The following is a 15,416-nucleotide window of genomic DNA, read 5'->3' as shown; positions in this document are numbered from 1 at the left end:
TCTGTCTGGTCGAAGAGGTGGAGAAGCTGAACTGGGATTCAGGGGAAGATGGGGAAGTTTTAGGTTTGTTGAACTGACTATCCCACTTGAATAGGGTGAGCCAGCATGATAAAATCATGGGAATGGAGAACAGATTGGGAAGTGGGGAGGAAAGTATTGACTATGAAGGGCCAGCATGAAAGAATTTGAGGAAGATAGTGGAACTGTTTTTGTATCTTGGTCATAGTTATGTATAATCTACCCTATGCATTTCACAAAATCCAGGGGACTGTATACTACAGAGTAATTTTACAGTACATAAAATGTTTCAAATGAAGGTGAAATGAAAACTTTTTCATAGAAACATGTCCTCAAAGTACTCATCACCAGTAAATTTGAACTATCAGAGGAAGTTCTTCAGGTATTAGGAAAATGTCATCAAATGGGATTTATATCAATACAACTGAATAGGGTGATCTTGAAATGGTAAATGTGTTGGTAAATGTACATTTCCTTTTAATTTTCCTTAAAGGACAATTGTTAAAGCAGAATGTTAACAGTTTATCGTGTAATTGATAAATGCAAAAATAAAATGTGTGAAAACAATAATACAAAGAATAGGAAGCAAAAAATCAAAGTATACTGCATAAGTTTCCAATCTGCACATACTGTCATATATTATAATTTAAAGGAAGACTATGATAAATTAAAGATGCATATTGTAAACAAAAGAACAACCACTGAGGAGGAGAGGAGAAATAATTAGCTCTAAAGAGCCAGCAGTAAAAGACAGTAAAAGAAGAAAAACAGAAGAGGGATCATGAGACAAATAGGAAATAAGATACTGAATTTAAACTTGAACATATTGGTATTAACATTAAATGTAAGTGATATACATGCTTCAATTACAAATTTCAAACTGTATGTTTTTATAAGAAATTCACTGAAATATAAAATGAAATAATAACACATTTTTATCATCCCAACATAAATCAAAGGAGAACTGGAATTGCTATATTAATATCAGGCAAAGTAGATTTCAAAACTACAAATACTATTAAAAATAAAGAGATAATTTTCATAATTATGAAGTAATACGCCAGAAATGCATAACAATTTGAAGTATGTATGTAACTAATAGCAGAACTTGAAGCAAAAGCTGACAGAATTTAAAGAGCAAATGTATAAACCCATAATTATAATTGGAAATTTCAGGGTTTGTTTCATAAACAAATATTCTTCATATTCTGTAGAGTAAGAATATTCTACATATTCTGTAGAATAAGAAGACAGAAATTCAGTAAGAAAACATTACATTTAGACAACACAACAGACATTTATGAAACATATCCAACAACAGAACAGGTATTTGTTTAAAGTGCAAATGTAGTATTCTTCAAGATATACCATTTGTTGGACCATTATTTAGATTTTAAAGAAAGAAAATAATACCACATATGTTCTCTGAGGTACAATGAAATTAAATCAGAAAACAATAGCAGAAAGTTATCTGAAACATCCTCAAATATTTGCGCATTAAAAAACGTACTTTAAAACTTAAAGTCAAAGAAGAAATCACAAGAAAAATTAGGAAATACTTGAAATTGAGTGGAAAGGAAAATGCATAAGCCATATATTGTAGGATGCAGATAAGGCAGTGGTCACAGGAAACTTTAGAGTGTAAGTACTTCTATTTGAAGAAAGGTCTAAAATCAATAATGTAAGCTTCCAGCTTGGTAAGAAAGCAAGAAGAGCATATTAAATCTTAAGTAAGCAACAGGAGGGGTGTCTGGGTGGCTCAGTCAGTTAAGTGTCTGACTTCAGCTCAGGTTGTGATCTGGTGGTTCATGAGTTCAAGTCCCACTTCGGGCTGCGTGCTCACAGCATGGAGCCTGGAGCCTGCTTTGGATTCTGTGTCTCCCTCTCTCTTTGCTCCTCCCCTGCTTGCACTCTGTCTCTCTCTCAAAAATAAATAAACATTAAAAGAAAAAAACCTGAAAAAAATTTTTTAAAAAAGTAAGCAACAGGAAGAAACTAACACCTGTCAGAAGTTAATAAAAAGGAAAATAGAATGAAATCAAAAGATATATTTTTAGACAATGAAATTAATATGTCACTAACTAGAGTGAACAAGAAAATACAGATAAAACACAAATGACTAATATTAGGGAAGAAGAGAGACATCATTATAGAGGCACTGACCTTAAAAGAATAATAACAATGTAGTGAAAAATTTTATGAAAAATTTGATAACCTAGATGGAATAAAACTTGAAAGAGATACAAATTATTTAAATGAATCAAGAGAAAATAGACTTTACGCACAGACCTACATCAATTAAAGGAGATGAATATGAGATGAAAACCTGTACCCTCCAAAAACAAACAAGTATTCTTTTTTTTCCCCATTCTTATTTATTTTTGAGAGAGAGAGAAGCAGGGAAGGGGCAGAGAGAGAGGGGGACAGAGGGAAAAAATAGATACTATTAGAAAAGATACCCACACATCAACACCTCTTATGAAGATAGTGTCAAAAATGTTTGATAAAACATTAGTACAATTTAGTAATATATTATCATATATATAGTAAATGCTAAGGAATTTACAAAAAACCAGCAAGGAGTGAGTTTAGTACGTTTGTAGACTATAAGGTCAGTATGGTAATTCAACTATTTAAACTAGCCACAGAAGACTGCAGTAAGCAACTGGTAAAACACCAGTTATGGCAGCATCAAAAAACATGAACAATTTAGGAATAAATTTACACATTATGTAATAAAAATTAGTTTAGCATTCATAAATCAATCAATATTATTCAGTGTATCAATAGAATAGAGAAGAAAAAAATGAACATTTTGATACATGTGGCAAAATTATTTGATAAAACTCAATACCCATTCATGATAGAAACTCTCAGAAAATGAAGAAGGAAAATTTCTCAACTTGATAAAAGGCATCTGTGAAAAACCTACAGCTAAACTCAGTCATTGGTCAAAGAGACTTACTTTACTCTCTGATTGCGAACTACAGGGCTTCATTCTCACTGTTTTTTTTTTTTTTATTTTAAAAATTATTAAAATTTTTAAATTTACTTTTTCAGTTTTTATTTGAGTATAGTTGACACACAGTGTTACATTTTTAATTTAGATAGAATTTTTATCTCTAGACATACCATTTGTTTGTTGTTACTTTAAGACTTTTCTGTTTTTGTTTTATTCATGTTTTACTTTTAATGCTTGAACATATTTATAATAGCTGGTTTAATGTCTTTATCTGCTTATGCAGTCATTTCCACCTTTTTCTGGGTTTATTTCTGTTGCTCGATTTTTTCTGTTGGCTATGGGTCATTTTTGCTTTGCACGTATCTGGTAATTTTTTTTTGTAAGTTGGACATTTAGTTTTAATATTATTGAGTGTCTGAATATTATTATCTTCCTTTAAAGAGGTTTTTAGCAGGCATATAAATTACTAGTGATTGACTTTGATTCTTTGCAGGCCTAGTTTTAAATTTTTGTAGGTTGATTTCTAATAGGCTTTATTCTAGGGCTAATTTAGCTCTGCTCTTATGGCAGGACTCTTTAGAATCTACTAAATACCCAAGCTGTTCATTGAGATCTTGCTACTCTGGCTAATTGGAGCATGAATATCTTCCCAGCTTGCTGTGATCCGTGTGTGAATAGTTAAATTTACAGTTTACTAGCAGATGTCTTTTCCTTGGTAAATTTTCTTTATCTGGTTCTCTGGTATTTCACCCAACATGTGTTCATATTGGTATTCAACCAAAGATTTAAAGGAATCTCTGCAGTTCTCTGGAATTTTTTTCTATTTGTAGGCTTCTCCTTGCCAGTACCTTGTCTATAAACTCTAGCTATTTAGCCTCTGTACACTTAGATCTTCACTTTATCAGCAAGGCTTCTTCTATGTTCTTGGCTTCCTCCTCCCTACATAAAGATTCTAGAATTTCCCCAGGGCAGAAATCAAGGGTGATTTTTAGGCTCCCCTCATTTATGTTTCTCTTCTCAGTGTTCACAGTCCTGCCATTTATTTTGTCCAAGGTCTTATACAATTTTTTTTAAAAATATATTTCCCTAGTATTATCTATTATAATGCTGAGAGCATATCTAATTCCACTTACTTTAGGATTGCCAGAATCAGAAATAATCAATTTATTTCCTTTTCACTTGAGCCAATTTTTAAATAAAATTGTAATCATGTAAGTGTAATTTAATATATTCTCCCATTAAAACAATTATGAGAAAGTTAAAGTCTCCTTTTAGTAACTCCTACCCTTGGTCTTTCTTCCTTAAAATCTAACCAATGTTGGGGCACCTGGGTGGCTCAGTCAGTTAAGCGGCCGACTTCAGTTCAGGTCATGATCTCGCAGTCTGTGAGTTCGAGCCCCGCATCGGGCTCTGTGCTGACAGCTCAGAGCCTGGAGCCTGTTTCTCCCTCTCTCTGCCCCTCCCCTGTTCATGCTCTGTCTCTTTCTGTCTCAAAAATAAATAAATGTTTAAAAAAATTAAAAAAAAAAAATCTAACCAATGTTAGCAACTTACTACATGGCCTTTTAGGGGCTTTTTCTATCCATTTTTGTTTGTTTCCATAGAAAAGCCATAATACTGCTCATCTAATTTTAGGTTATATATGCTTTTAATATCATAGTTCAGAGTGCATTTATTTCTTTCACCTGACTTTTTTTTAAAAGAACAAAGAGTATGTAGCAGCGATGCATGTTATTAGTACAAACAAATCTAGTTCACATTCTTTATATGCTGTAGTACTATTTTTAGCAAGAATAGACATTGGTCCTCAGTAGCTCATCTTCTACACTTGCTACAAATGCTTTCCATCTTTTTTAGGCATCTCTAGCTACCCTGGAATGTTGCCCCATTTTTCTCTTGTCCAAGTACTCCTCTTGCCTGGAGACAGACAGACTTACTCACCGCCTGTGATAGTTACCCAGGACCTTTTCTGTTTCTGGTTTTCACCTGTTTGACATGGACCATTCTTTGTGTTGTTCTCATCTATTATGTACTTGGAACTTAGATACATTGTGCTTTTATTTCTTCGCTAATCTTTCACAGGTTCCTCATAATTTCTGATTCATTGAAATCTCCCCATCTGTATTTCCTAATTCAGCGGTTGGGTTCTTTTTGTAAATGTCTTGTATTGGTTTTTTGTTTTGAGAGAGAGGATCAACTGGAATATGTACTCACTTTACCACCTTGAAACCAGTAATTTCTTCACTCTGCCTGAATTTTTCCATCTTCTGTTTTATGAGAATCTAGAATAAAATAAACCTTTGTGTGTCGTAGTATCTCCTCCTCTCTTCCTCACTTTGTTTCCATTCAGTAATATGTTCTTCATTTTGGCCTGGGCCTGCCTGGCTATTTCTCATTATTCTCACTGTTGACATGGTAAGTTGCATTTTGTTAGCCAGAATTAAAGTTCAGGCATCATTAATAGAACTGTAAAGTAACTCTTTGGCCCACTATAAATCCTTTTCAACAGACTTTGTATTGGTCAGTGAAGTATTTTCTACTTGTGTTGTAGATTTTTAAAATATTAGAATTAGAAAATTTTGAAACCTTTTAACAAGAGTATTTTTCCTCCATTATAAATAAATAAATATATATAAAATACAATTGTGTACAGTGTACAAAATAGTGAAATGTGGTCTAACATACAACAATATCTCCTGTCCTTTCCTCTTTTAATTTACTTCATGATTTTTTAAGAGCCTGACAGAAATTAGATTAAGATGGCTTCTTTATAGATCTTTCTGATATATAAATACATCATCCTGAAACTTTTCTTGTATATGGGGCCACCATTTAGTATCTTAATATGTATGAATGGAAGAGAAAAGTGATATAGGGCCCAGAGGAACCAGCTTGGGAGATTAAACCTAGAAATTCAGGGTGATCTTGGTTCCAAGTCACAATGTAAATTATTCATTGAAAGGTTCTTAAAGACATTCAGTCTTCTTTCATTCGTGTCACTATGAATACAAACTTAGAAAGGATGTTTAGTAATTTCCTTGTTTATTTTGTTAATCCAATTATGGTATCTAGTTGTGTAACTGCTTGGGAAATTTAAAAAGAATTGTGCAACTTGGAAACACTATATCTATGTAAAATCTCACCTTGGACATGGGTCCGTGGGCAGAAGCCTTATTTTTCCCTGTTATTCTCAAGCAACTCTTTTTTGCCATCATAGAATGTCATTCTGTATACTCAGAAGGGACCTTAGCAACTATCTAGAAGTATTTTACAGGTGAAGAAACTGAAACCCAGAGGGGTAAAATAATTGGCCTAAGGTTCACTAAGGTCATAAACAGTCATACATCTCCATGCTGCTCTGTCCTGCATTTTTTTGATACGTGTATCGCTTCACCTATATATCATAGTTATTTTTACATATCTATTTCAGAAAGCCAAAAGTATCTCTCTTTGAAATATTTTTTGTTCTAACACAGCTGAAATATAGTTGGGGCTTTTCCAGCTGCCTACACAATTCTTCTTCTCCCTCATCCTCTTGTACTTTTCTTGAGCATCTTGATAGATTATATAGCAACTCCTTTATTCTGTCATTAGTAGAGTACAGATGGAATAAGAGATGAAAGGCCCAGGAAAGTTGTCATGAATGGCGCTGTTTTTTCTTACACCCAGGAAAAAAGAAGAGGGTGCCAGATTTTTCTATTGAGTGTCTTATTGCTAAATTTTAAATTTAATTTGATGCTTTTTTTTTTTAATTCCCAAGTGGTTATTCCCTGAAAAAAAATTTTTTTTGTCTTTGTGGGTTTAAGGAGGGAGTGAGGAGAGGAGAGCAGTGTATATTTTCTTCCTGGCTAAAACTAGATGTGTATTTTTGTGTTTTACTCAAACATGAAATTTGTTAAATAAATCCAGAACCTGGTAATGACTAATATCATGCATTTTTATACAACAGGATAGACATGATTCAGCTGATGATCAAAATATTTGTCATGTGTGGCACATGGATATAGAAGCTCTTCCAGAATGGATAAACTGCCTAATACAAAAAGTAAGTTCCTTAGTTTCTGAGTACAATTAGGAATGTAATCCTTTCAAGTTTTTTTATCCTCATTCTAGAGCTATTTTTTATTGAATACATGGTTTCAAGAGATAAGAAAGGGTGTATAACACTTGATTGCATTTACTGGCTTCATTATTACTGGAGTGTTATAGGTACTTTTCACCCTCAGACTTTGAACTTGGTATTTCCCCTTCCTTGATTGCTCTTGCCACAATTAATCCCTTCTTCCTTCATTTCCATATGTCTTAATCACAATGAGGCATTGCCTGTGCAAACTATCAATTGCCCTTACCCACTATTACCACTCTTCACACTTCCTTTCTCCCTTTTCTGTTTTATATACCTATTTATATTTTACATATGCACACACACACAATAAGTAATATATAGTACTGGTAAATATGCATACGTGTATATGACATGTATAAATATAAACATTACTGCACGCGCGCACACACACACACACACACACACACACATACACTTTCCCACATACATATATGGCTTACTGATCCTGTTAATTGCCTAGCTCCCCTATTAGAATATAAGTTCCATGAAGTCAGAAGTTTTTCTCTGTGGTTTATTAGTGTATCTTTTAGATACACCTAGAATAGTGCCCAATGACTGAATGAAATATCCTGCATCATTCGTGTATCTACACACATATAAAATAAACTAGATAAGTAATGACTGTCATTGGTACAATCAAAATCAAATTACCACATTTTTAAGTCTCCTTGATGAAATATTATAAGAGCAGGAACTCATTTTGTTGACATTATAGTATCATTATTTCTCGCAATTCAAAACACCTATGTATTAGAAAACTATAAGTAATATGATTTTGGAAAAGTATAGCTGCCATTCTCCAATGACTTTCTTTGTTGTTGTTAAAAAATAACATCTGATAGGTATCCCTTGCATTCATTCTCACATTGTAATGATTTCCTGGGAACATGCCAATATGCTGGTTTTAAGTGTCCTGAACTTTACAAAATGTATCAGGATGCTACAGATGTTCCACTACCTCTGTTGAAAAAATAATTTTTAGCTAGTTTATTATTAATTTCCCATTTGAATATAGAAACTGTACTCTGATGTACGCAACCAATATCTTTTGGTTGTATGTAAAAAGGCAGGAAGAGCTTTATTCTGTTGGTTGGGTAAAGTTCCCTCCCACAGTGTTTGGTATGCAAGAAGTGTATCAAAACAGACACTTTTCTGTGAGATTTTACTTGCAAATTAAGCTCTGTAGACTGATTTGCTTCCTGGTTCCATAGTGTATTTTTCTTTTCATTAATTCACACTGCATCCATATTCAACCTATTGTTTGAGAGAGTCTTTTAGAATTCTTAGGAGTATTGTTGAGATGGGCATAATGTATAATATGTTATTCTAGAACTTTGGAGTTGCTTATCTCTGTTTATTAAAAGGCTTATTTCCATTTATTGGTCTGTCTACTAATCAGAAAACAGGAAGCTAGCCTTTTCTGTGGCATAGAAAACTTTCATGTGGTTGGCTTAAAAAAAAAAAAAAAACACAAAACAAAACAACTCACATTCTCTTTGGTTACTTTACAATGAAAGCATTGTCTTATTTTCCTTTATTACCTGTAGGCCCAGTGGACAGTTGGAAAACTGAATTGCCCTTTCTGTGGGGCCCGTTTAGGGGGCTTTAATTTTGTCAGCACTCCAAAATGTTCCTGTGGCCAGCTTGCAGCTGTACATCTCTCTAAGAGCCGGACTGATTATCAGCCAACACAGGCAGGCCGACTAATGAGACCATCGCTGAAATACTTGTCACATCCTAGAGTTCAGTCAGGTTGTGACAAGGAAACTCTGCTCACAGGTGACACCTCCAAAAACAGAAATCACAGGCTTTTAAATATGGCCCAAAATAATAATGGCCCTGGAAGATTAACAGAAGCACTCTGCCTGGAGGTACGGTCAACATATTTTCAGATGAAGAATGAAAAACTGCTCTTCAAAGCATCAGATCCAAAATACCAGCTTTTTGTTCCTCAGCTTGTGACGGGCAGATGCACTACAAGAGCTTTTCATAGGAAATCACATAGTTTGGATCTGAACATCAGTGAGAAACTGACATTATTACCCACTTTATATAAAATACATAGTAAGACTGCTGCCTGTCCCAGGCTAAATGAAACACAGCCTATTCACCTTTCAGGCTTGCCTTTAGAATCTAGTAAAAATAACTGTTCCTTTCAGATTTCATCCAATTTTGATCCTAATATGCTGCTGCAAAGATTTTCAGTGACTCCCCGTGAGACCCAGACACAAAGAGGAGGAGAATTTCAGTGTGGTCTAGAAGCTTCCGCAGTGTACACTGACCATGCTAGTTCTAACAACCTGACTTTCCTGATGGACCTGCCCTCAGCTGGTCGGAACATGATAGAGGCCTCGGACCAGGAAGAACACCTCTCTCCACTGGACTTCCTGCGCTCGGGCACTTTCTCATTGGGTGCCATTAATCAGAGGCTCAATAAAAGAGAAAGGAGCAAGTTGAAAAATCTGAGAAGGAAACAACGAAGGCATGAAAGATGGCTACAGAAGCAGGTAATTTTTTTGAGAGTTTACTAAAAATTCTGTATTACTAATACTGTGCTCTGGAGAAAGGAGCTAACTTTGGATACCTATATTATAAAAACATGGTTTTAATGAGTATTGGAAGGACATTTCTGTCTAGGTAAACTTAATAATCATGTACCTCTCTTATGATTGACAGATATAAGCCTGTCTCTGTGCTCACCTATGTTTAGAAAATGTCCTTTTGTGAGATTTTCCCAATTCTAATATTTTACACAAATATTAATCATGATATTGAGATGAGATTGTCATTATTATTTTAAATTTATTCATGTTAGGATTGTTTACGGCAATTTTATTTCAGGTTAAGTTGAAACAAAACAGTTTTTCTAATTAAATCCAATCTAGTGCCAAATTCATTGACTTTCATCACTTTTAGCTTAAATGGATATTTTCAAGGAGCCTTATGTAATTATATGCTCACATGATCCAGATATAGTTTACTGTGCTAAGTTATGAAATTCGTCTTGGTAATAATTGACCCTTACTGTAATTTTATAGGAAAGTGTGCTTCTCTATGGTTTAAACTTCTGTGCCTATAATGATTTGTTCAAAAGCCATTATGAGAAGGCACTGAATAATAAATTGCAGGTGCTGAGGAGACCAGTGGAAGCCAATGGATGAGGTGCTCATGAAAATTTGAAAGTTTGAGGACCGGTATTTTCTATGTAAACTTTTTTCAAAAATTGCCTTTGTTATTTACTTGTTCATAATAAATAGCAATCCTTATTAATCAGTATGTTGAATATCAACAATGTCCTTAGAGCTTAAATATAGAAAGCTGCAACTGTGCATAATAATTCATTATTTTAAACAAGCGAACTTGTTATTTGTGATTCTAGTCATAGATTGAATACAATAAAATTACTGTGAGTGCTTCAATCAGGTTAATTATTTTTCATTGTCTGGTTGGATAGTATAATTATAGGTCATTACTACATTTTTGAGTGGATGCTGACAAGAGGATTGCAGTTTGATTTATTTGCAAGTGATGGCGTAATGTGGCATCAAGGCATATATTGTAGATTGTAAAAAAATGAATATATTTTAGCATCATTATAATATACTTCACAGCTTAATTTATCGAAGCTGTAAAATACAATATTTTTAATTGAAAATTTGACTTAAACCCATAGATACATTGGAGATGATCATATATTATGTTAATATTCAGAAATAATACCTGAAAAATAAGGTAGAGAGCTCTAAAATAATTTAACAAATAGAAATTTAAAAGAAATATACTTGCTCTGTTCTGTAAATATATGCGGACAACATCCTTGCAATTTAAAAAATGTGTTTAGTTTTTAGGCTGGGTACTTCTGAAAAGTTCATCTATATTACCGATTCCTTTCAGCATAGGAACACTGTACTTCATACAGTTTAGAGCAAAGCAAGACCAACATCAGTGGGTTTTTGTTTGTTCGTTTGTTTGTTTTTATGAAGTTACTTTTATTCATTCACATACGTGTATTTTAGCCAGCCTGCCTGGCTAATGGATCAGAATGAATGAATTCTAGTCAGATCTGTGACACTTCAGGATAGGGGGTAATATGGCAGGACCCTAAGAGGTTTGGTTGGTTGCACAGGAGATATAGGCAAACAAATGCCGATAGATCGTCCGCTTAGCTGTAGCAGCGTGGAAATGACAGTTAGTGATGCGAGCACACACCATGGTTAGAGCCAGAAAGAAGAAAAATTTTCAACTGTTTTGCTAAGTGAAACAAAAGGATAAATCCTAGAAAGATTTAGTATTTGAGATAAATTAATGGTTTAGCTATTCAGTTCATTCCGTGTTTAGTAAAGAGTAGTTAATTCTGTAAACATTTATCAAATATGTGTTTCATATACCATGCCTTTGAGTAATGACTTCATCATAGATCCTGCCCTTTTTTAAATAAGGAAGATAAGCATACAAGATATAAAGGCAAAGTTATCCATTAATGATAAATTTTTTTAAGTTTAAAATAATTTCGTTGGGAAATCTAGATTTCTGACTTTCATTTGATATTTTTAATGATTTTTTTCACAAGCTAGACATCTTTATGTGGCATTTACCTAGTGTTATTGACACTAGAAAAAGTTATTTAAATTTTTGAAGCTTTGGGGTATAAATGAGACTAACATTGAAACAGAAACTATAGCCAACTTTCAGTGTTTTATTCAACAGATGTTAATTAAACATCTACTTTGGGGGAAGATAGTGCTGAGCGAACTTGGTTTTTTTATTCATCATAGTCTTTTTGAGTGTTTTGTTTTAGTTTTTGTAATTATTATGCAATAAAATTGATTTATTCTTGGCATATAGCTCTATGATCTAAATACACAGGTTCATATAACAGCCACCATGATGGGGATACAGGATAGTTTCATCAACCTCAGAATCTCCCTTCTGCCTCTGTAATTGTGCCTTGATTATATCTTTATAATCATATCTTTGCCCTACCTCTAATCTCTGAAAAACACTGATTTGTTCTCTATTACTTTAGCTTGTCTCTTTGATGATGTTATAAATAATAATGTAATGTTATAAAATTAGAATCATATATAACTTCTAGAGACTGGCTTCTTTTACTCAGTACAGTTGCCTGTGAGAACCGTCTAAGTTATTTCATATATCTACTGTTTGTTCTTTTTTATTGTTCAGTAATATTCCATCATATTAATAAACCAGTTTGTTCACCTGTGATGGCAGGTGAGTAGTTCCAGTTGTTTTGGCAATTATGAGTAGAGCTGTTAGAAGCATTTCTGTTCTTTTTGTGTGTGTGTGTGAACCTAAGTTTTTTCATTTCTCTAGGGTAAATAGTAAGATTACTGGATCATATGGTAAGCATATATTTAACTTTATTGGAAACTGTCAAATTGTTTTCCAGTTTGGAAATGGCTATACTCTTTTGTATTCCAAGACAGGATGTATGGGAATTTGCTTTGCTGTCACTCCTCACCAACACCTGGTAGTCTCAGTATTTTTTATATTGTCATAAGTAGATAGGTAGTTGTATCACATTGTGGTTTCAGCTTGCAATTTCCTAATGGCATTTTCCTTATGATGTTGAACATTTTTCATGTGCTTATTTGTCCATTTGTATATATTGTTTAGTGAAGTGTCTGTTTAAATCTTTTAGTTATCTTTAATTGGGTTGTGTTCTTTGTGTTGAGTTGTAAAAGTTCTTTGTATAGTTTGGATGTGAGTTTTTCATTGCTTGTGTGATGTGTAAAGATTTTCTCTGAGTTTGTAGCTTGTCTTTTCATTCTCTTAACATTTTTTTCCTATAAAAACATATTTAATTTTGATGAAATCTGATTTCTCATTTTTTAAAATCAGTTATGCCGTTGGTGTCATATCTAAGATCTCTTTTGCTTAACTCTAGGTTACAAAGATTTTCTCCTGTGGTTTTGTCTAAAAGTTCTATAATTTTAAGTTCCCCATTAAGAACTAGGATTCATTTTGAGTGTATTTTCTCAATACGGTGTAAGGTTAGGTCAAGATTTCTTGTTTTGCATAGAGATGCTCGATTGCTCCAGCACCATTTGTTGAAGACACTGTCCTTTGTCCATTGAAATGTTTCTGCAGCTTTATCGAAGATCATTCGGCTGTGTGTGCGTGGGTCTATTTCTGGATTCTCTTACCTTCAGTTCATTTTGGGGTCTCTCTCATTGCCAGTAGTTCTTTGTCTTAGTTATCATAGCTTTATAATAAGGCATAAAATAGGATTCTAGAATTCCTCTAACTTGTTATTTTTCAAACTTGTTTTACTTATTATATAGTTCCTTTGACTTCACATATAAAATTTAGAATTGGCCTGTTTATGTTTACAAAAAAACCTTGTTGGTATTTTAATTGTATTATATGAAATCTACAGATCAACTTCGGAAAACTGAAATCATTACTATGTTGATTTTCTTAATCCTTGAACGTGGTATGTCTCTCTTTTTATTTAGGTCTTTGATTTCTCTCATCCACATTTTTGCACTTTTTATCATTCAGAACTTGTGCATGTTTTGTCAGATTTATACCTACTTACTTTTTGGTGTTATTCATTTTAAAAAATTGTTGAAAATTGTGTATTACTAGTGTACACAAACACAATTGTTTTGACTTTGTGTCTTCTTATGTTGAAGGTACAGACCTCTGACATCTTTTATCAGATTTATCTCTCAGTATTCATATTTTTTATACTGTTGTTAAATGATATTGTTTTCTTAAATTTCAATTTCCAGTTGTTCATTGATAATATGTAGAAATAAAATTGAGTTTATATGTTGATCTTGTGTCTTAGAACTTTTCTAATCTTACCTATCTGGATCCCATTGTGTTTTCTACTTAAATGATCATATCTGTAAAGAAAGACAGCATTACTTCTTCCTTTCCAATCTGGAATTTGTTTCTGTTTTTTGTGTTACTAAAGTAGCTAGAACATCCAGCACAATACTGAGTAAAGATGAGGAGAACAGACATCCTTGTCTTTTTCCTGGTATTAGGATGAAAGCATTCAGTCTCTCGTCATTAAGTAACATGTCAGTTTTAGGTGTTGTGTAGATGCGCTTTATAAGGTGGAGGAAGTTTCCTTATATTCCAAGTTTGCTAAAAGTTGTAAATGGATGTTGAATTTTGTCAGGTGTTTTTTCTGCATCGATTGATACGATTATGCATTTTCAGTATTAGTACCGATTAATCAGTCCCACAGTAAGCACCACTTTATTATGTTGTATTCTATTCCTGTATATAGCTGGATACTACTTGCAATATTTATTTGTGAGATTTTTTTTTTTTTAACCTCTGTACAGGAAGGATATTGACCTGAAGTTTTCTCTCTTTTTGTACTGTCTTTGTGTGTTTTGGTATCATGACAGTACTAGCCATGTAAAAAGAGTTAGGAGATAATCTTTCCTCTTCTATTTCCTAGAAAATATTATGAAGAATTGATGTCATTTTTTCTTAAATATTTGGCAAGGAAACTTTCTGGGCCTGAAGATTTCTTTTTTGGAAGATTTTTGACTAGTAATTCAATTTCTTCAGTAGTTGTAGGACAATTTATGTTACCTGTTTCATTTTGAGTACATTTCAGTAGTTGTTTTCAATTAATTATCTAAGTTTGTATTGTTGAAATTATGTGTTTAGTATTGTTCATAATATTCCTTTATAATTATTTTAATGTCTCTTGGGTCTGTAATGACATCTTCTTTTTAATCCTTACCATGCCAGTTTGTTTCTTTTTCTTTTTCCTTTTTTTAAATTTTATTTTAGTTTTGCTAGAGGTTTATCGATTTTATTGATCCTTTCAAAGAACCAGCCTTGGGTTTCAATTATTTTTTCTATTGTTTGCTATTTTTAAGTTCTTAATTTCTACTCTTACCTTTAATATTGTCTTCATTTTCCTTGCTTTGACTTCATTTTCTTTTCTCTTAGAAAAAAATACTTTGTGATAGAAACTTATCAAGTGGAAAATTTTTTTTCTCATCTAAGCATTTAATTCTATAAACTTCCCTTTAGTTACTGAATTACCTACATCCTGTGACTTTTATGTTGTATTTTTATTATAATTCAGTTCAAACCATTTTCTAATTTCCTTTGAGACTTCTTTTTTGGCCCACCTTGTTGGTCTAAGTGGTTAGTATGATCATGAAAAGACTGAAATACTAGCATTTTGAGGAAATTAATAAAAAATTTCTTCCTGGGGAAAATAGTTCTTCCTTTCGGTTAAGGGAAGGTAAAGCTGTCTCTAGTATTGTTGCATAATATTTTTTAATTTAAGTCTATGTAATATGAATA

At 33.0% G+C, this 15,416-nt stretch overlaps 1 protein-coding gene across 3 annotated transcripts in view; it reads left to right on the top strand.

Annotated features, from left to right (window-relative positions):
• RNF180 (ring finger protein 180) overlaps positions 1–15,416 on the top strand; it is a 209,986-nt gene that overhangs the window by 41,504 nt on the left and 153,066 nt on the right. For all 3 annotated transcript variants that reach the window (XM_019414328.2, XM_019414330.2, XM_019414329.2), the window contains 2 exons: positions 6,930–7,025; positions 8,654–9,613. In XM_019414328.2, coding sequence (XP_019269873.2) covers positions 6,930–7,025; positions 8,654–9,613 — 1,056 coding nt within the window. The remainder of the gene's footprint in view (positions 1–6,929; positions 7,026–8,653; positions 9,614–15,416) is intronic.

Source organism: Panthera pardus, unplaced genomic scaffold (genome assembly GCF_024362965.1).
Source record: "Panthera pardus isolate Hobbes unplaced genomic scaffold, ASM2436296v1 HiC_scaffold_2, whole genome shotgun sequence".
Classification (NCBI taxonomy): Eukaryota; Metazoa; Chordata; class Mammalia; order Carnivora; family Felidae; genus Panthera; species Panthera pardus.
The sequence above is the reverse complement of the archived record's forward strand: the minus strand, read 5'-3'. Positions and strand labels throughout refer to the sequence as shown.